General features: G+C 40.8%; 1 protein-coding gene across 4 annotated transcripts in view; it reads left to right on the top strand.

Annotated features, from left to right (window-relative positions):
- The window catches only part of col4a6 (collagen, type IV, alpha 6), a 106,667-nt gene that overhangs the window by 48,701 nt on the left and 35,928 nt on the right, over nt 1-22,038 (top strand). For all 4 annotated transcript variants that reach the window (XM_055021290.1, XM_055021289.1, XM_055021288.1 and 1 more), the window contains exon 4: nt 4,412-4,489. In XM_055021290.1, the coding sequence (XP_054877265.1) occupies nt 4,412-4,489 (78 nt within the window). The remainder of the gene's footprint in view (nt 1-4,411; nt 4,490-22,038) is intronic.

The following is a 22,038-nucleotide window of genomic DNA, read 5'->3' as shown; positions in this document are numbered from 1 at the left end:
TCGCAGTGTTGCACAGCTCACAAAAAGCTTTGTCACTCCAACGTGTTAAATCCATAGCTCTTCCGTAAATTCCCCAGAATTTAGCATACGGGTTTGTTGCTCCAACGCCTGAATAAAACGCCGACAGCTGACAGCTGATAGATGACTAGAACCAGCGCAGAGGATGAATCATAAATATATTTTATGTAACTGTTTAAATCTGTCGCTGCTGTGGCTTCTCATGACTTATCACGTCACTCACGCAGGGATTTGAATTTCATTTCTTATTGGGCGGAGTTACAAAACTGTGTGTTTTTTCGACATTGGCAGAATATAGACAAAGATTTGCACACATTTGTTGTGGAAACGCAGCTGTAGACTTCAAGCTAAGTGTTGTGCTAGTTTAAGTACTACTTGTGAAAAAATGGGATGGCTAATGGGAGCACTAAAATAAAACTTTCTCCTATTAATGTGCATGTCCAGTACGAATATATACATATGTATTTAAATATAGGCGCTCTTTGTGGCTTGCAGATAATAAGTTATTCAATCTTTGCCACTACGAAGGCTGATTGTTTATTTTTATTGTTGTTTGAGAAATTGTTTAGCATTTTCTGCTCAACAGTAGAGCTCAGAAAGGGCCAACGTACGTCACGCTCCGGTCGACCAGAACCTCATCTGGGCCGACTTTATAGGTATGAAAAGGCAGACCCAGACGTAAACCCGGTTGCCTACAGTCATGAGAGTTGAGCACACATGTGTGAAGCAACCCAGCCAGACATGTGAACATGAAAGTGTTTGGACAGTGAAGTATGAGCAAACAGCAACGGATCGATTGGGACATAGTGGCTTAAAGCTTAAAGGCGAATAACCGGGTAATTCCAGTTGACAAGAGCCTAAGACGTGATGATGTGTGCGAAGACGGAGGAATCTACGTGAGTCTTCGTTGACGAGTCGATTCGTGTTTTGCATGTGGACATGCATGCAAAGTATGACTGGATTTTTGCTTTTGGCCTCTTATGCTACCTTGCAAAAACTTGAGTGTTTTTCATTGGCGGTTTCACGACCGAACAAGGAACATCTAAAGCAGTGTGGAAAGTGATACCCTCCCGTAAAATCCAGTGTAAGCAATTGGGTATGTAAGTGATGATATGTGAAGGTCAGATACAACATAAGAGAACGAACAGCATCCCGAAGATCAAGGAATACTGCTGGAGAATCTGACGGCAGGGAAACTGTCTCACATCTGGCCTTTATGAAACGAAAGTTATTGTTCAAAAAAATTTAAAGATTTCAGGACTTGAGTTGTTGAAGTAGATTGTCCGCCTCGTGTTTCTCTCTCTTAGCAGCGGGAACAAATGTCTTCCCTCGGGTGCCGGTTCAGCATCGGTTTCCCAATGCAATCCATCAGTTTCGGCTGCGGGTGTGGACAGGAGGGAACTGAATGCGGATCAGTGCATCTCCACCCTTCTCAAGTGGAGGCCGGATTATGTCCCACAACAAAGGGTTTTGGATCAAACCAACTCCCCCCACCCCCCTCCCACCCCACACCTCCTCTATGTGAATCGACTTGCTCTGATTGGACGACCAATGAGTCAGAAAACAGGTTTTGAATAGAAAAATCTGAAATGTACTTTATAGGCATTCGGTGACTAAGCATCTGTTATAATTATAATAATGATAATAATTTGGTCGTCTGATCCCTGTCTTTGCTTTTGCAGCGACCTTTATCTGTCCAGAGGTTGAATCTCTCTTTCGGATCCAGTTTAGTGCTCGACTCTTAATTCCTTCGGCTCTCTGCTCACTGTTGGCCTCCTTTTGCCGAAGGTAGAGGAATTGGGGTCATAAGGAAGAAAGTCGGACCGGCACTGTTGACCTTTCCCCTCCTTCTCTCTCTCCTTTTCCCCTCCCTTCTCTGTGCAAAGCTCACCTTTTCTTTTTTTGCCCCATCTGATCAGTCTGCCCCTGGAGGAGTTGTAATAGTCGCAATTATCAGACAAAGACTTCGGCCTCGCCCAATTTATTTTCTTTTCAGTTCTTTAAATTCCTGAAGGAAACTAAGTTCAAGTAAGTTACAGGCAGTCCTAATGTAGCTTCCTGTAGAGTTTATTATTATGCCATTACCATCGGATTACTTCAAAACAACAATATTATCGTTTATCGCAATAACGTCTGGGGCAATTTATCTTCCAGCAGTGTGACAGGCCCGCTTGCTCATTTTATAAAATTTTTTTTGTGTGTGTGCTGAGGCCTTCCCTCTGTTTATTTCTTTTGTTTTTTGTTTTTTCTCCTCACAGATAAACCGGTTATGATAATAACAGAGTAATTTAGATGAGTACCAGCTGAAAAGCCATTGAACCAGGTGTTTTTCAGGCTGTTTCTTTCAGAATCAAGTCTTAAGTTTGTTGGGTTTAAACCTTTGCTGATGTTTACTTGGAGTAAAGCTGATATGTAACTCTTATGTAACCAAGAAATGTGATTTATCAAAACGACACGCCCCTTAGTGGCGGCGTTATTTTTCCCAAACCTTTCTTTAGGACCTCACATTGAGGGCCACACTTTCCCATGCCCCTGCTGCACCTGGTCGACCAGCCGATGATTTCTAACAAGAGCTGCTTGACCTTTATCAGCTAAGCTTGTGGGCAGCCGTATGAGCTGATTAAGCCCCGCACGCTCCGACCTCATCCACCCCGACCTCCATCATGCGTCGACCGACCACCAGCAACCTGCCGTCCTTTATATTATTATAAAGTCAGGAAATGAAAGGTTCAAATTATCCTCATGTAGGACAAGTTTTAAACATTTATGAAGGTGTTGAGGCATGTATACCAAAAATGACCAAAAGGTCAGATCTCTCACCCCCTTGTGACCCTTCGGCCTCGGACCAAAACACCAACCATGTGGGTTTTTTGAAGTTTTAAGAGCCTCATGTATGTAAGCTTATTTCTCTCACAAGGCAGCTTATAAAAGCTCTTTCTTTGGTGCTCTGGTGTGAAACCTTTGGATGATGTTCCATCGCTATCTGAGGAATGTCACCCATTGAACTCAATGCTAATCTGCAATTCACATGGAGTTTAGGAGGTAATAAGTCTGCCTTAAAAAAACAGGCTGGATCAGAATGTTGGTTCTTCTTACTTCTAAGGCAAGTCATTTCACTTCATCCAATGAGAGGTTTTATATAAATTGGTTCTTACCTAATATGTCAATCAATATAAGACCAAATGACAAATAGGTGTGTAATTCAAGGTCTAGAATGTCGGCTGCAGTGCCATCTAGTGGCACAAACGGCAGATTGCAACCAATTCAATACTGTGTCTTGATTTTCCAACAGTGGTCACAGAAAGAGAAATGATTGCAAAAGTACTTTGATATGCAAAATAATTGGGAATTGTTATGTTTGCATCAACTCCCGAGATTTAGACTAACTATAAAACATATTTTGTAGCTAGACTATTAAAAGGTCTTTCTGAATTTGTATGCTTAACATATCAATCGCTATGAATTGACAGCGATTGATATTTTAAGCAACATTTATTGTTAATTTAATACTCCACTAAAAACTCACTAAAATTGACCATGTAATATATATATATTTTTTACATCTTTCACAGGCATTTTTATTTGTTTGTAATATTAAAAGTGTGTCATTCAGTCACATTCCTTGTTTTTGTTATTTTTTTCAACCTTTTCCTTCTCAAACCCTGGTTATCTGTGGACATCTTTCTTGTGATTATGAGGATTTCCCTAATTGAGTGTAGAAAACACAACAGGAATTGTCAAAATTTAGCAATAAGAATGATCAAAATGCAAAGAGAGGAAAGATTTTTTTTAGCCGATTTAATTAATCCTTTCTTTTTACCTCTTGGCTTATTATTTAGTCAGAAGGCACCGTTATCTTTTTTGTCTACTCAAAGTAATTTTGCAGCTGGGGTTCATAGGGCTGCATGACCTGGTAGCTTGAATGTTTAAGGTGGTGAGTGCTTCGTAGAAATGTGGTTGTTTATTGGTGGAAAGCTTTAGGGGGCATAGTCTTCATGACTGCCGGACATCAAAATACCCTGAAATGTATCAAATATGTTCTTTTTTTAAAGATGTCCTTCAGATAAATTTTAGGCACTGATTCTGATTCTGACTCTGGTTGTGGACACATTTTGAACCAGTTACTGATTCGCTGGTAAAGTTCAAGAAAAGGTCTACTGTCATTGCTGGAAGAGAAAAGTAAGATAAGATTAAAAAAAAACAAAAAACTTTCTATCTTAAAAACAAGTTTGCTCGTCAAATTAGCAATTACAGACTTTCTAAATGTGAATTAGTAAACAGCTTGTTTTGTTTTTGTTGCTGTATTTAGACAGTCGTGAAGTTTTGGGAAGTGCCTCGGTGAAAAGCCACATTGATTTACTTCCTATCTTTTGTTTTTATCTGTTTCTTACAGGGTGAAACGTCTGACGAACCGTGCGCAGGCCTGGACTGCAGCAGAGGGTGCAAGTGCTTCCCAGAGAAAGGCAGCAGGGTGAGTCGGCTGCATGGTCTCTAAAATCAACCTCTGTCTAAAAAAACAAACAAACAAAAAAAAAAAAACGGAGAACACGATGTTAGCACAGACAATACTCCCCTCTGTCTCCTCGGGTTATCGAGTATATAGCTGAAATATTTTTCATTTATTAATCATTCGCCGTCTAGAAATCAGACAGTAATTAGCCATGTAATGTGCTGTTCCATCACAGCGGCAGACATATAAATGCAAGAAATAAAATTAAGCTCATATTAAGGTTCATTTTGTGGTGGTGAAGCTCTTTACGCATGTCGATGGTATTTCGTCTCTGTCATAGCTGATCTAGGTAATTACAGAACAATTAAATTACGTGGTTAATGTTAAATTCTTACAGTTTTTACTATTTCATGCCCCCATCTTCAGATTTTCTGATAACTATTATTGTCTGTGCACGTTTTAGATGAGCCTGTGTGCACAAATATTTGTGGCTTATTGAAACATTAGATGGCAGGAATTAGTTAATTGTTTCCCCTGAAGGGCATTAACTGAATTTATAAACAATACAAACCCACAACTCCTTGTTTAATCTTAGATTGTGCTGTTTTTAGCAAGTTGGGGTACTTTATCTGCACCCAGGCCCCCCTCAGGCTCACATTTACATTCTTATCCATTTACATCAGGTTTGCATATCACCTGCAAACATGAAAGTGTGGTCTGTGTTAGTCTGTAGAATGCATGTTTCAACAATCCCTCTCTGTGCGGAGTAACGGGGTTCCTTCAGGAGTGGGAATACGATCAAATCGAGATGAGTAGCTGCAGGCAAAGAATTCATTTTCTTGTCAAGAAAATGGGATTGACATTTTCTTCGGATTGTTTTTGTTTTGATGTTACTTCGTCACCAGTAACATCAAAACAAAGCTTTGCCAATTGGACGCTGGCGGATCGTGCTCTGCAGGGGCGCACAAACCTCCCGGCCGTCGGCCCTAACGGAGCAGCAATCGGAGCAGCAATCGGAGCAGCAATCGGAGCAGCAATCGGAGCAGCAATCGGAGCAGCAATCGGAGCGCTACGACTCTGCTGATTTATAGCCGCAACTTGCAGTGACGCCTACATTTTCTGGATGCTTTGCAGTTTGGTACAACGCTGCTACCTTCAGATATAAATTCTCGCGCATTGACAAGCTCCCGAACATGTGTGAGTGTCACCGGGTCACGGTGTGAGTTATAGAGGCGAAAGTTCCTCTAAGGTCAAAAAGGGATTAGAAAAGCATTGTACTTAGTCCGACTTCAGCAGTAACCCTGCAGCAGCTTTCTGCCCATTATTAACTCGATCTTGTTTACATTCCATCAGAAATGGGAAGGGTTTTATTGTCACTAATTATATTTTTGAATCCTTGGAAACAGTGAAGCCAGATTTTGATTTAATATCTGTCTGACTTTACCGACGTGTTTCGTCTGTTGGGAAAGGACAGAGTTGGATGAGTGCAGCATATTTCAGCGAAGAAGAACCATTTTATTGAAAATTTGCAAGAGCAAATTGAATAGCCATTGAAAATTGTGAGTGGGTTGAAAGATTCAAGGTTAAGCGCCTTTCCAAGCACTTCTTGCTGCACTGAAGGAGCAAAAGTCGAGAAAGTGGAGCAAGGTCATACCTGAATGTCTTTGAGCTCCAGTGGCCACACCTCACAGGCTTTGGTAGGAGGTCAAAACGTAACACCTGCCCTTGAAGGTTGTCGGTGTGAGAGGTGAAGGGTTTGCTCAAAGGCCATCCCAGGGAATGTGGTTTCTGCCGGTGGCAACATCTCACAGCAGACGGTCCAACAGACCCTGCATTTTCTGGACCTCGCCGAAACGAATAATAGAGGAAACCATTTCCATGAGTCGGGTAGAAAACAGAACCAACTTTCATCTGGACAGAGGAGGAGATTGTTCTGCGGTTTGGTGGGCGCGACACTGAAATGGAATCGTTTGCAGCCACATTTCCAGCATGTTGATGCCCACCAGGGTAGGCAACCTAATGAGAAGAGCTGCATCAAGATTCTCATCGATTCTGTTGAGACATCAATTGCAATTAGTGACCCTGAACACACAGCTGGTGTGGTAGCGTAATGGCTAATGCATCATGATACATTAAATGTTTCAAAGTTTAAAATGAAGTTTGAAGCAGCCCAGCCAGATCCCTGACTTGAATTTAATGGGGAATCTGGGGAAGGAGTTAAAGGTTGGGCTGAAAGCAGGAATACTTTACAACCTCAAACACTTTGGAGTTCATTGCAAAAGGTGAAAGGTCAAAGACACCAGTGGAGACATGCAAAAAGCCAAGAAAGGCTTTTGAAATCATTATAGACAATTGAACAAATGATTTTGATGTTTTTTTTTTTTTTTTTTTTTTTTTAATATAAACAAAAATAGAAAAACGTCTTTTTTTTTTTTTTTTTTTTTTTTTTTTACCATTTTGTGACACAGACCTTCAACCAGACACAGTCGCCCTGGGTTGAAACAGAATAACCTTTTGGGTGTGTGAATAACTTTGGCCTTAACTCTACTTAGAACTGAACTAAATTCCTGAACATGTGATTTAAAAAAAAAAAAAAAGTTATTCCTCTGTCCTTCCTTTCCCTTCTTCTACCCAGTTGGGAAGCAGCAAATGCATCCACAAAGACATTCCTTTCCTCGGTCTCCACATTACAGGTGACCGCTCCCCCCTTTTTCCAACTTAAACGCAGTGATGTCTTGATTTCACTGGCAGCGCGAGGCTTCTGTCTTTACCCTAAAACCAGACTAAAACCAGACTAAGTGTAAGCTTCACACTGTTGCTCGCTGCCCCCCCCCTCACCCACCCCCTTTAGCTCGGATCTAAACAACAATTACTGTCTGACACAGAAGCCTACACTTACTGCCCGACTACTGTACACCATTTTAGCTAAATAACACAGTGAAGAGCGCCTCATTACGCTCAGGTATCTATAGGTAAATGATCGGGTAACACTTGCCGGCTCTGCTCAGGCCTCCTGTTGGGCCTAAATGACACGGCCGCAACTACATTACATTCTTTAACTGTTATTGTTGGGAGTCCCGTCAGGGCTAAGGTGCTTATTTGTCTCTTTTCAGTTTTACTTTTGTTGTTGGACCATGGAGAGGGCAATGTCGGTGTGTTCTTAATCATGGCTGTTAACGCCACTGAAGTCCACAGGTGGGACGGCGTTAAAGGGCTCTGTGCCACACAGGTCCTGAGTCAACAGCAGCTCAGTGTTATTGATTTGGATTAAAGCTGCAGTGTGTAGCTTTTATGAAGAATACATTTCTTACATGTTTGTTTAAACTTTTACCGTGAGGCAGGTAATCTGTGAAACGATCAGTCTCCTCCACCTCTTCCCTACCAGCGGTGTTTGAAGAAATCCTGGGCAAAAACAACCAATCAGAGCCAGGAGGAGAAGGTTCTTAAAGCTGTCCATCACCTTCATGTACTCGCTGCTCAGTGTGCTAACGACTCAACGTCACAGGACAACCATTTATTTGCCGGCGACGGCGGCCATGCCAACTAGCCTTGGCATTCGCAGCAGGCTACGCTAGCTACAGCACCACATGGCACCACATGATTGTGATTGACAGCCATAAGACCCGCCCCCTGTTTCTGATTGGTTGGTTCTAGTTGGCGTTGGAAACACTGAAAAAATTGACAGCTTTAACGAATATGTAAAAAAAATAAAATAAAAGAACATTCATAAAAGTTGCACACTGCAGCTTTAAAGGCGGTGTGCAGACGGATCAGTTGTTTCCGAAAACTCAAATCACAACGTGCCGATTGCGCCTTCGTAAGATACGCATAGGATTAGGATGGGAAACGTCAAATCACATGACCCCCAGAAAGCGGAGTTCCTTTTGAGTCTGCTGAATTAATTAAAGTCAGAGAACGTCGACTGACGTGCGATTGTCGACGTCCGTCTTCTGGACCACAATCAATTGGTCGATTCCGTTCTGCTTCCCCCTCGTCGTTTTTTGTTTTCATAAGGAAACCTGCAGGTAAACTGCAGGCCTCCTTTCATGCAGAGGTGTGTTTGCAGGATATCTTGGCAGCCCACCAAAACATCTGCTAATGTTTGAGATTCATCAGGATCTGACAGGCTACCTGGAGAAGTACAAATGCTGTCACACAAGATTGAAGTGAAGTTTTGTTTATCCCCGAGGGAAAACTTTTATCCTCTTGCTACCGAAACCTTAGTATCTTTTTTTTTTTTTAATTGTTTTTAAGCCTATTAGCCTATTAGACATCTGAAATTTATGGATCTTCTCAAGTCAGTTCCAGGTTCGTTGCCACAGCAAATTTAGTTAACTACATCAGTAGTTAACTAAATTTTCATGCAGCAAGTCACTTGCCAATAATGTCAGCGATATATGTGATGTACAATAAAGCAATGAAACAACAAAACAAAGGCGTAATGCATAATGAAATAAATTATACGAGGTTAGTAGCAGAATACAAACTAATATTTTCTGCACAATTGGATTTAAATAGGTAATTTTTGTTTTTGTGGAGAGAAAGATTGTATTTTTCCAGTAATTGCAGCAAGTTGTCCAGGTTCTGAAGCTACAAACCAAGCCCAGATCACCACACTGCCACTACCGTGTTTCTGTGATTGTCTTAAGAGCAGTGTTAGTTTAACTTCAAACGGAACTGAAAACACACGGCACAGCTTTTTCAAAAAGTTCAACTTTTCTCATTCACACGGGAGAGAGACGCGTTTATTCGCCGATCACATTTTATTTGAAGCTTTGCTTCAGTCTTCAATAAAACCCTTATGCTATTGTTATAATTATATAATTCTATGTGTACTTGGCTAAGCAAAGTCCCCGACAAATAAATGCAAAATAACTGCCCATGTTTCCTGATGGCACAATTCATACACCCCCCCCCCATTTTGAGTGTTGCTGGTTTTTGTTGTAGTCTGACAATTTGCCAAACTTTACCACTCCGTAACAAGACCGAGAAAATTACTAGTTTGCATGCTGTTATTTAAAACTGACGTAAACTGGAATCGCAGCACTTTTATTTGATTGAAAAGAAACAGCGTTGTGATTTTTATTTTTATTTCTTTTCCCCAGTTTTATTTATTTAGTTTGATTTATTTTTTCCGTGACATTTCTGCGTCACGGTCTCTGCAGGTGTTTAGGATGTCTGGCCGTGCCAACAGCTCTCCAGGGCATTATTGTCCCGTCTTGTGCATAGTTCTGGGCAGCCTTGGTATGCAGAGGCATAAACTGGAAATATTTCCTCCTGACGTCTCATAAGGGAGACGAAAATAATGGAAAGAGGCAACCGTCTTGTGTTGACATAGTGTACCAAAGCCCCTCTTCTAACATGACATTAGTGGCTTTCTAGTGGTTTTGCAACAATTTCAGTTGAAAAGATTTAAACAGTTTAACAGTCATAGTTGCGCATGTTTAGCAATGTTAATTTTTCCTGGAAACAGGAGGTTCAAGTGAAGCGAGGTTCCTATCCAGCCTTGTTTGTCACAGTTCTTCTACTGGGTCCACACACCTCAGTGCTGCAATGCAGTATTAGTGCCCAGCAAAGACAATGGAAAAGCAGATGAAATCACGACAATAAAGTCATAAAATTATGAGCGTAAAGTAATAGACTGGAAGGATAAAGTCATAACATTAAGAAAATCGAGTTTTATGAGAATAAAGTCGAAAAAATTTTATCAAAATAATTTGGCGATGAAATGGTAGTGTTACGTGAAAGCCATATCATAGCTGTATTCTTGTAATATTTTGACTTTATCTCAAATATTATGACTTCTTCCCACGTGTTATGACTTTATTCTGGTATTATTTTGGTTTTATTCTTGTCTTTTTATTTATTTATTTATGTTTTTCTTACGTTTGGCCGTAATACTCTGTCGCTGTTCAAACACCGTAGGTGAGATGAGATTTTGTTTCTTTGAATGCCTTCTCTCACTGTTGAAGATCGACGCACGTCTGCAATGAAACTGCAATGAGATGTTTTATTGACTTCACCATTTTTAAGCCAATATTGAATGAAATGGGCCTCTCTCACTCATTTTCTACGTACTCCTACCTGATCAACTTCAAAACGTACAAGTTACGAAAAGCCTTCAATGCTTTATGTAGATCTTTACGTGCATGCGAGTTTTCTCAAAAACATGTATAATAGAATAGAATAGAATAGAATAGCATTTATTGTCATTGAACAGGATTCAACGAAATTTCTATTGCAACTCCCGTGCAAAAAGTCAAATATATACAATATTAAATAAACAAACACACAATAATAATAATAATATATACAACTAAAATTAACAGTTGTATATATTATTATTATTATTGTGTGTTTGTTGATTGAAAGATTACTTTCAATCAAGAGAGAAGTGGCCACTATGGTAAAACTATAGATGCACATATAGATGTACATTTTGCATGCAGAAGTGTATAAATATTGTGTATTCGAGTCCATAATCGGACTGCGTAGAAAGTGGCCCATGGCTGAATGAGAGGCAGGCCAGCAGACACAAAAATGTGAGTCTCTTTCACCGGGACCCAGACAACAAAGGCGGCCGTGGAGTAAAGGCCGAACAGACTGGGGAAGTGGGCCGCCCGCACCTTCTAAAATAAGACTCAGGTAAAGCGATAGTGGATGTGTGTCTCGGTGGAATGAGAGCACAAGAAGCGAGGGATGAAAGCCCCTGGAAGGGCCTCGCGGTGAAAGGCAGCGTCTTTCTGCCCCTGAATTCCTCTACTTTAATCCTGAAGCAGGTAGAGCGGGAGCAAGAAGAAGAAAGAAAGAAAGAAAGAAAAAAAAAGCGGAAGAAGAAAAAGTTGCGTAGGGTAGGGTTAAAAGAAGAGGGGACAGGTCGGCAGCGTGCCCTTTGTGTCGAACCGGCCGAGAGGAGAGAAGGGGAGATAAGGTGACACTGACCCAATTGTTGGTGTTTAAGCCCTGTGCAAAAAATGTAGGCAGAGGAATGAAGCCAGAACAGCGACTGCTGGGGAAGATATTTTTAACTCCCAATTAAATGTGTTGTCAAAACTGCAACGTGCAGCTTCCCGAAAGGACGAAAAGGACAGTCATGCTTTTCATCCTAAAACGTCTTACAACAACAACGTTGACGATTCTTGCCATTTTAAACTATGTTTCAGGACGACAGAGAACCTCTCGGTTCTCTCAATAAATCCATTAAGATTTGGCTGTGAGGATTGGATCACCATTTACAAAGCCTGTCCACATATAAATGACTCGTATTCATTTAAAGTTTATTTCTAAAACCTTCTAAACATTCACTATTGTTACATATTTTTGCTATTCTGACCTATCTTGCTCGATTGGCCTCAAATAAACAGACTCTACTTCGTAAAAAGGCTCATTCTCATCTAGAGGAATTGGATAGTTTGGACATCAAATTAGAAGTTTGAGGTGATTCCCGATTTTGGCTCCACTTGGAGCTGCAGCTAATTTCCAACCTAGACTCTTGAATTCACCGTCTTCATTATCAACGTTTTAAGGGGAAAAACGCGATGCAGAAATGGAAAGGACTGGCGCTCCTGACCGAAAGCGTGAATGAAAACTGGAAACGTCAAACATTGCATCTTGACTCATTTTAATTTTAGCAACGCTTCCTGGTGTATCTGGTTTCTGATCACTAATCGAAAGCCCAGCACCCATTGATCGAGCCATCAACTGCCGCTTTGTCAAAGGCCAAAAACATTGAATGAATTGCTTTTCTATTAAATTGATGTCTTTAGTGTTTTCCTCTCACTCGTATGTTAAGTTCTTTGGACGCCCCAAAGATTCTTGGTCAGTGAGAAAAACCGCAAGAGAAGAATAATGCAAATGAAAGTAACTTGAGGGAGTGTTTGGATCTTTTGACACACTCACAATCCTTTATGTTTGATATCAGCATTCAGAAAAAAAAACTTAAGAACTCTTATGAAACTGTTCATTTCACATTGGAGGTCTGCATGCTTCAACTTAGCCCAAAAATACTGATATTCCCCAATAACTCACTCATTTTTCGTACTCTCAGATTTTGGCTGAGGGTTAGGATTCGTAGTATAATTGTTTCAGTAATCAATAACACACTTGGGACGGACTGGCAACCAATCCTGCGGTCAAAATGCGGACGCACACCCAGAGAATTCATGCCAATTAAACAGAGAACCAATATGTACCCCTGTCAATTATCCGGCTGCTCCTGGATAATTGACAGGAATTTGAACTGAATTTGAATGCATGTTCATGTTTTATCATGTCTTGTGTTGTAGAGGCACAGAATACCTTCGCTGTCTTAGTTTGAAGCAAGAGTGATAGGTCAAAGGACAACGAGGGACACGCCACAATAGACCATAAAGGCTTCATCAGCACCGACCCACCCACTCTCCTCCTACATTCACCCAGAGTCTTAGACTGTGTACATGGACGTTAACTTTGATCTTACACGCACAGTACGTTTGGACCACTCTGTCCTTTTTCATGTCTACTCCTCTCTAATGTGCTGCTTTTGTTGCCTTTGAGCTTGTTTGGGTTTGAGGCCTTCCACCAGCCTCTCTAGGTGTGCTTCTCTGGCATGTCTGCTTACATACCCACAGGCAAGATAGTCTGACAGGGCGGCCTTATCAACGGTAGCCTGTCACCCAAGCATTTCGCTTCCCAACACACATGCGCGTGTGTGTTGGGACCCACGCCCACCGGTGGGCCGCCGATGGCATTTTATCGGACGCTCCCTCTTTCTTGATGCTCAAACGGGGTTAAAATATGTCGGGGGCAGGGAGGTTTGTTTAGGCTTCATCTGAAGGGACTCACACACACACACGATGCTGTGGCAGAAGGTAGGGAAGCTTCTTGTCGTCTGCAGAGGCCCCCCGAACAAAATCCTCCCTTGTGTCGCAGGCGGAGCTTAAACGCAAGCTTTTGAACTTCTCAGTGGACGCTGATGTCCTTATTTAGATAGACACGAACCCCCACCGTAGTCATAGCTGCACTTCTTTCCAAGTGCAAAGCCCAGGGTTTAGCCAAACACAGGTCAAAGGTTAGGGCTGACACAGAGATCACAGGATTCGACAGGTACAGCTAAGTGCGCTCCATCACAGCTACACAAATTATCTTGAGAAAATCTCTTCTTCATTTTTCATCTTCATTCACCTGCTTTGATCATGTTGCTATTGTTTATGCTTTCCACATGGAGGGAAATGTTGAACCGCAAGACAAGAAGTGTGGCTTGAAAGCACGAGTCCATCTCTCCTCTCCCTTAATTTTGATATGCACTAGAGCGCCCTCATGTGGCGCCTTCAGGAACATATTTTTACTGGAGTGATTTTTTTTCGGGTTTTATCTGATGTTAATCTGAGATTAGTTTTAGTCTGGCTGTGCCAGACTTGATCTATTAAACATTAAATTAAACATGTATAATGCTGCTTTTGTCTGGGATCTTTGTGTAAATACAAAGCAGGCGTATCTTAGGAAAAACAAATCTCTGTCGAAGGGAATTAATTGCTTTCCAAATATCTGACTTGAACCACCTGGTGAAATACATTCAAATATATTTGTGTTGAAACTTATGAGAGTTGGGTCGGCCAATAATTTTGTGTGATGGTGAAATAGCCCAAAAATATTCACACCCATCTTTTCAGTTAACAAACATAGACATCTGGATCTTGAGTGGTCCAGACTCAAATCTGATCGTCTTTGCAGGAATATGAAGGTTAAGATGATGATAGGCTTATTATGAGAAGGCTTCTGTTGCTTCAATGAAAATAAAGACGACCTTTTGATTATTAAAAAGGATACATATAATCTCAGGCGTGCTATTTAATTATTATTTTTTTAATAAAATGTAAATACTAGTACATCTCTTTTCCTAAATCTTAAAGCCGGTCTCCTCCTTTCAACTCCATTACACAAAAATGAGAGGAAAACGATGGAGGATGGGTGGGAAAAAAAAGAGGAAAAGTCTTTAATTTTTCTTTTCTACACGTCGCTTTTGTGTAGGTGTGTTTAGCTAACGTGTGGAGGAATGTGCAGAACTGATCATTACCGATTTTATAGCTTCTCGGGACGTGAGCATCTAGGCGCGGTTGTTTGCCGCATTTCCAGATCACACAGATCGTTAACGGCGTGTCAAATAAACATTTACGAGATTTCCTTTTTGTTATTATTATTTTTTTATTTCACCTCTTCAGCAGAGGTGGCCGGCGGTGCTGCCTTGTTTCTGAAGAAAACGGGTCGGTAAGGTGCAATTAAACACGCAGCTGTGCGTCGCCTGTCAGTCAAAATGGCGTTAAAAGCGAGCGGAAGGCCCGCTCTGTGTGTGGCACGGCAAAGCGTGGGAGTGCAGGGAGCGCTTCAGCCACGAAACGCACCGGGTCGTGCGTTTCTTGCGTCGCGGCTGTTTATGTCTCCGACCTACACATGTCCCCACCGAAGCCGAGGCAGCGGGGGCATCCTCAAACTCTCCAGGAAACCCAAATTCCAATATAGCTAAACACAGCTGGCCGGAGGTCGCCCACTCACTCCGACATCTCGGAAAACGAGAACGCGCGTCCTCTCCCGCTCAAATTGAGAGGGTTCGGCTGCTGAATCTGTCATTTCCGTTTCTCTTCAAAAAGTCAGTCAAGAGTCTTAAAATGTGGGCCTTGAATTGTCAATCTGCCATTAAGTGTGAGGACTCTGAAATAAATATTGGTTAACTTCAATTCACCTGAGTGATCAAATTTATGTGGCACACTTCATGCATGTTGCAAAGGAGCAATTTAATCGTAAAAGACAAATACTGACGGTGATCCAGCTGAAATATAATGCCTTAGCCAGTCACAGGTCATCAAATTACGTTTATTCAATTGACTATTTTAAGTTTATTAAGTTTTTATGTGAAATAAAGAACATTGGAGCTCCATTCTCTCTCTCTCTCTCTCTTTTTTTTCTTTGTTGTTTTGTTAGTGCAGAAATTTTGTGGCACACAAATCAAATTTTCTACATAAATCCCTGAAGTGTGACTGGTTGACTGCTTGGCTTAGCATGCATAAAAGAATGTTATAGAATAGAATAGCATTTATTGTCATTGAACAGGATTCAACGAAATTTCTGTCTATAATAGTCTTGGGTCAACCACGCAGAGTTAGAGGAGGGAGCACATGAAGGCGTCTTTCATCGCAGAACGATCTTCTTCTGCCCCCATTTATCTCCTGTAGTGTTTAACTGATCCCGAAACCTCTCTGGTTCCTCCATAAACATCGGTTTTATCTCCAGAGAAACAGGGCAACGTCTGGGCCTGTTTTACAAGATTATTTTTTAGATTATTTTGGTAATTATGGCTCGCAGCTCATTAGAAAATGAAAGTTTCACTCAAAAGCAATGGATTTTTTATCATATATACATGTCTCTCATTCACTATTGTAGAAATTAATACACACAAAGGCTAGAATGTCACGATGTGGTCTGTCCGACCAAAAGACGGCAAGTTGAGTGGAAGGAAAAAAGGGATGTTGTCTGAAATGAAGCTCATCTCCATTCAGTTCAACTGAAATTCAGATTTACTTAATTCATTCGAAAGCTAAATCAGTGTTTCCCCAGCTTTTTTTCATTATCCAGGTTCATTACCAGTTTATTTCTCTGTATTTATTTTAGTTTATTCTTGCATTTTGTCCTTCATTCGTTTCCATTTAGTTTTCCTTGATTGGTATTATCCTCTCTTGGTTTATTGCCGTCTTAAAAATCCTCAATAAAACATAAAATATTTGAAAATCAGATGACAGCAACATCATCAGCCAGTGCAACGCTGAACTGATGCGCTGAAGCTACCAGTAGCAGGAGAAGCTAACATCGATCCAGTTGCTGCCGAGCATGTTTTAATGTCACACAATACAGTTTTAGCAAAGTTGCTCAAAGTCTGAACTAGCATTGTTGTGCATTTAAAGTGTGAAGTTTACCTTCGAGCAAACGCCCTCCACAGAAACCCCAGCGCCCCCTGCTGTCCTCAGTTGAAAAACACACATGCTACGACGACAGGCTTTTAAATACTCTAATGTTTCTGTTATGTTTTTGCTGCCATACCTACAAAGTAACATGATTAAATCCTAGAAAAGCATCACTCTTGGTATATCGAGTTAGATTTTTTTTTTTTTAAGTTTAATTAGCAAAATACCTTAACTTAGTGGTGATATTCTAAAGTAGCAAGTGATTTTTAAGTCAGATCGTCACCTGAGTTGCTGTTGGAGGCACATCTGGAAACGGGTCTTGGAAGTCTTAAAGATTTTTAACGAGCCATACATGCCAATTACATCTGCTGTTTGGACTCAGTCGTCACCTCAGGCTGATTTTGAGGGAAGCGGATAATGTAGACACACAGTTGCTTCGGTGTCCTTAAATAAGGCTCATTGAAGTTTCAGTGTTTGAAAATACATATTTCTAAAATCTTACGGCTCAATGAGAAACGTCCGTTGGCTAATTTTTTTTTTTCTTGAGGAAAAAAATGCCACAGAAATGTTTGTGAAGGGCGGCAATCTGGAATTTAAATTGAAAAACAACATCCAAGGAAGTTCAGTGATTTGATTCTCCTTGCTCTGCAGCTGAGAAAACACTGCGACTTTATGACATCATCGCCGGGGGGGTTTGGGGGGGATTGGTTGCCGCTCAGTGAGCGCTAAATGCGATTTTCACTGTCAGGGAAAGCATCTGGATGAAAGGAGACAGCAGGTTGTTGGTTTTAATGGCAGCCATCATCACAACCGCTGCTGAGGAGCAGTGGGAAGCTTTCTGGTGCAGCATGAAAGGAGAAATGTGCAGTTTGTGGAGGAGAAATAGAAAATGGAGCTAAAGTTGGCTGATCTCCTTGGTTTTTTCGTTGAGAGCAACAGATCTAACATAGTATGCATATACTGTTAGTTTCGTTAGACTAATGCAACATACAATGCAATATGATTCCAACCCTGTCAAATATTACAACCACACCTCAACCTTCTTATGTTGACACTGTGTCCCAAATTATTATGCAAATTGGATTTAAGTGTCATAAAGATTAGATTTTTTGTTGTGCAATTGAATTTATAGATGTTATTGTGTGTCCGAGCTCTTTGAATCACTATAGTTAATTTCAGATTAGTTTGTCTGGTGAGCTCAATTAAAAGAAATCTACTTAAGAAGGATGTTCCATATTATTAAGCAGGCCACAGGTTACAAGCAATATGGGAAATAGAAAGGATCTCTCTGCTGACAAAAATCACCAGCTAGTGTAGAGCTGTATGACAAGGTATGAAACTATTAGATATTTAAAGAAAGCTGAAGCGTTATCGTACTGTGAAGAGATTTGTGGCTGATTCAGAACAAAGATGGGTTTGTACAGATGAAGGCATAATGATGAAGGTTTCTCTTAGACAAATTCATAGGATTAAGAGAGCAGATGTTAAAATGCCCTTACAAAGCAGCAAACAGTGATTTGAAGCTTCTGGAGCCTCTGGAACCTCAAGATGGAGGATCCTCCAGAGGCTGGCGGTGCATCAACTTGCTATTGGGCCCCTAACCATCTTACAAGCAGAAACGATTGCAGTAGGCCCAGCCGTACATGAAGGTTAATGTTCAAACAGACTTGTTCACTGATGACTGCTGTGCAACCCTGGGTGGTCCAGATGGACGCAGTAGTGGATTGGTGGTGGATGGCCACCACATCCCAACACGGTTCAAAAAGAAGATCTGAACCTTCAGTAGCAAAATCATCTTCATGCACGACAATGAATGCTGCAAGGATACCACTGTGTCACTGGCTGCTACGGGCATAAAAGGGGAGAAACTCATGGTGCGTCACCATCCTCCTCTGACCTCTGACCCTATTGAGAATCTCTGGATCCTCAAGCAGAAGATCTGAGGGTGAAATGCAGTTCATATCAAAACAGCAGCTCTGGGAAGGTTTTCTGACATCCTGTAAAGAAATTCGAGCAGAAACTTTCCACAAACTCACAAGATCAATATGGATGCAAGAATCGTGCAGGTGATGTCATAGAAGGTCATGTTAACATGTAACTCTGTCTGTTAACATGTTTTTGATTGAAATAGCTTTTTATTTTAGTACATGTGACCACTTAATGCTGCAATTTCAAAGAATGACTGTTTGCAGTTCTTTATAATCTGTAACATATTTAGAAAATCTGCTGTGCATAATAATTTGGAGCAGTGCATTTTCAGTATTTTTTTTTATTTTTGAAAAAAATACTGTTGTCATGGGGAGCTTTGTTCAGCAAAATATGATTTATACTGTAATAGTTCATGACTTGAAAATTATACTGACCATCATTTGCATCATCGACCATTGAAGAAAATCTGAGAAAATATCACTTGCATAATAATTTGGAACACTGTATTTGTGTAAGATAAGCAATTTCAAACTTAAAAATTTCGAAAACGTGCAAACTTAAATGAAACACATTTATTGAACGGAAAACTACTAATGTTAGTACTTTAGATGTCATAACGACAGGTGGGCACTGTCTTTGCTTAACATGGTTGTGAAGTTGCTAACCTTGATAGGCAAACAAAGTCATAATTGTTTTGGAACTTTGTATTTTTGGTTCAGCCTGAACATGAAGAACAAATAAAATATCAAAATGAAATTAAATAATAGTAATCAATAATAATAATAATAATCAATCACACGGACTTCTCTTTGCAAATCAGCTCCATGGCTCACGCTGACCAAATGTTAATGCATGCAATGTCTTAACTTTGCCAAATTAACAGTTCTGTTTTGGTTTTTTGACGCTTTTAAATCACTGAGAGGTCATTGACTATTTTAGGTTTCAGTTTTCAACTCCTTTGTGAAGAATTTCTTCAACTTTCCTCATTTGTTGGCAACAGAGTCATAATCCCCTGTTCTGCATGTTTTAGTTCGACAGTGAAGGTGTCGACACATGCTGAAGCCACAATATCGGAGTGATTAAAGGTGCAGCCGTGAACAGTTTCTGGTAGTCTTGTTCGGACAAGAAACCAAGGAATTTAGCTAAACTTCAAACCACTTACTTGAAACAAAAAGTACATCTCATTACAGGTGATTAACTACCAAACAAGACAGCTTTATCGCAAATACTGAAGGTTGCAACCACATTTAGTCCCACAACAACACCTCCAAGAATAAGGCGGATAGTAGAAAGAACGTGTCATGCAAGAGTCAATTTAGCTGCTATGTTCAGGGACAATACACATTAAAACAAGCAACTTACTGAGCTTTTTGCTGTATCTCCTGCATCTACTTGGGTAAGTTAAAACTTAAACGCATCATCATCAGTGTAGAGTTGTCGTTGGTGTTATGACAGAGATATTGAAATGAAATTACTTTTTTCTTCTCTAAAACAGAAGGAAAATCATATCTCTCCTTCAGCGTGTTGCTCCCATTTCCTCCCATATGTTTGCGTTAACGTTCATAATATTTCAGGTTGTGAGTAAATATTTAGTTGAGTTAGTTCACATCCATGAACCTGTGGAGTTTGCACCGGCACGCAAAATATGCAAACAGGATTGTTTAGATGTTCCAAGTGGTTTACCCGAGTCCCAGGTTTGGTCAAACTCTTGAGTTTTTTTTGGGTGAAGTGTGAAAGCGACAGATGGGTCGATCATGCAGGGAAACTCTTAACCCCCGCAAGTCAGAAAAACACAAACTCTGAGCCACAAAGTGGCAACCGTCACTCAGTTTTACCCCCCACAGGGACAGATGGGAAATGTTCCATTCGTCTGTCGTTCTTTCTTTCCCGTTTCATCGCTAAACACATATGAATACACAAGACGTGTTTGGGTTCACTGTGTGATCAGAACAAAACAACAAGTCCAGTCAACCCAAACATTCCCATCCACCCATGATCTACCTCTTCCTCTGTTTAATTTGTCTGGAGACAAATGAAGTGTGAAGTTGTTTTTCCAGATGTAAACGTACCTGTTTCTTTTTTCGAGATATATAAATATTTTTTCATACAAAGGAGGTTTGAGGTTCTGTTGATTCACAGTTGTATTTGGCTCAATTCTTACTTCGCTTTTGCTGCGCCCTGATGATTAAACATGCACCCAGAGACCCGGGACTTTCGCGAACCCCTCCCTCTGTGCTTTTGCCCGTCATCGTCCACAAGGGAGCATTCTGTGTGACAACCGAAATCTTACTCTTGGCACCCACCAGCCCACAGAACAATACGACTCGATTAAAAACCCTCGGGGTATGTGTTCATCTCTGTGTGAATGTGCATTCATGGACAACACACACACGCACGCATACCTACCGGTTTTCACACGCATGGTGACCAGAATCTGTCTGTCCAAGCACTCTCGGCTATCAGGAAGTGAGCTAGGCTAGACGGGAGCTGTAAGTCCAGGGAGCTTAGCAGGCCAGAATGGGCCCCATTGTGACCTTTGTGCTGAAAGGGATTTGGGACTATAAACTGACCAGTCAGGTGGAAGGTCTGGAAGAGGCGGGAAGAGACCCGGCTGGCATGAAAACAGACAGGGATGCCAACTGGTGAGGGTGTGAGACGGATGATGTCGGAAGTCAGGGATGGGACAGACTGATCACTGGTAGACCAGGCTAACATATGAGTTCAAAAAAAAGCATTGCATTCATGTATAGAAATGGGAGTGGTCTTTTGGTTAAAGCCTAGCAAAAGTTAGTCTGTCAGATGCTTATGTGTATGACAGGCATACAAAAGATGTCAATGAAAATGACAGTTCAAAATAGTTAAACAATTGGACAATACCTATATTAATGTTCTTTACCTATCTTGTATCTATATCTATATCTCAAAATTTAAGAGCATTTGGACTTTAATCCAGAGCACAACAGCAAGACCACCTCCTTATCTATAGAGTGGTCTAGTCAAAGTCGAGGCATAAATCTGATTGAAATACTGCAGCATGGTCTTGGACAAACTCAGAAGTTTAGAGTACAGATCACAAACTGTAATTTTACATATTTATCTGCTATATGTTGGACAGTTCAGTTCAGTCCAGATGTGGAAATTGTTGTAGGTTTTGAAATTTGGTCAGTCTGGATTGGGACACAGGCCAAACTTGCGTGTGATTGAACTTGTGAATCTGAACCTGACTTCAGCATTGACTTGTTTAATTATGTCTGGAACACACAGGCAAGACAGTTCAACCAGTCACATACTATCCTCAGACATCCAGAATGTCATAAAGAATCAAAATCTAAATGTAGGAAATTTGGGTTTGTAAAAGTCTGGATTTCTTGGTCCCTCTTCAGCAGTCTTGTTCTACTGAACAGAATCAGGGCCAAGCAGGAAAGCAAGTCTTAGCACTTCAACAACCTGACCACCTCTTACTGTTTATCCAACATCAGACGAAGATGGAGCTCTCAAGATTACCCATGACTGGAGAGAAAGATCCTTGAAAAAGCTAAAAGCATTTTTAAAAGATGACCCCATGAGCAGCCTCAAACCTTTGGGTATCCAGACATTTTAATGGAAGTTGCTGGAAGGCTGTCGGGACATTTACAAGATTAGCCGACTGGGAGTTAAAAAATGGGTGACTTTCATTGAGATTTGGATGATATACAGAAAGACTATGAA

Source organism: Poeciliopsis prolifica, unplaced genomic scaffold (assembly GCF_027474105.1).
Source record: "Poeciliopsis prolifica strain line A6 unplaced genomic scaffold, Auburn_PproV2 SCAFFOLD075, whole genome shotgun sequence".
Lineage (NCBI taxonomy): Eukaryota > Metazoa > Chordata > Actinopteri > Cyprinodontiformes > Poeciliidae > Poeciliopsis > Poeciliopsis prolifica.
The sequence above is the reverse complement of the archived record's forward strand: the minus strand, read 5'-3'. Positions and strand labels throughout refer to the sequence as shown.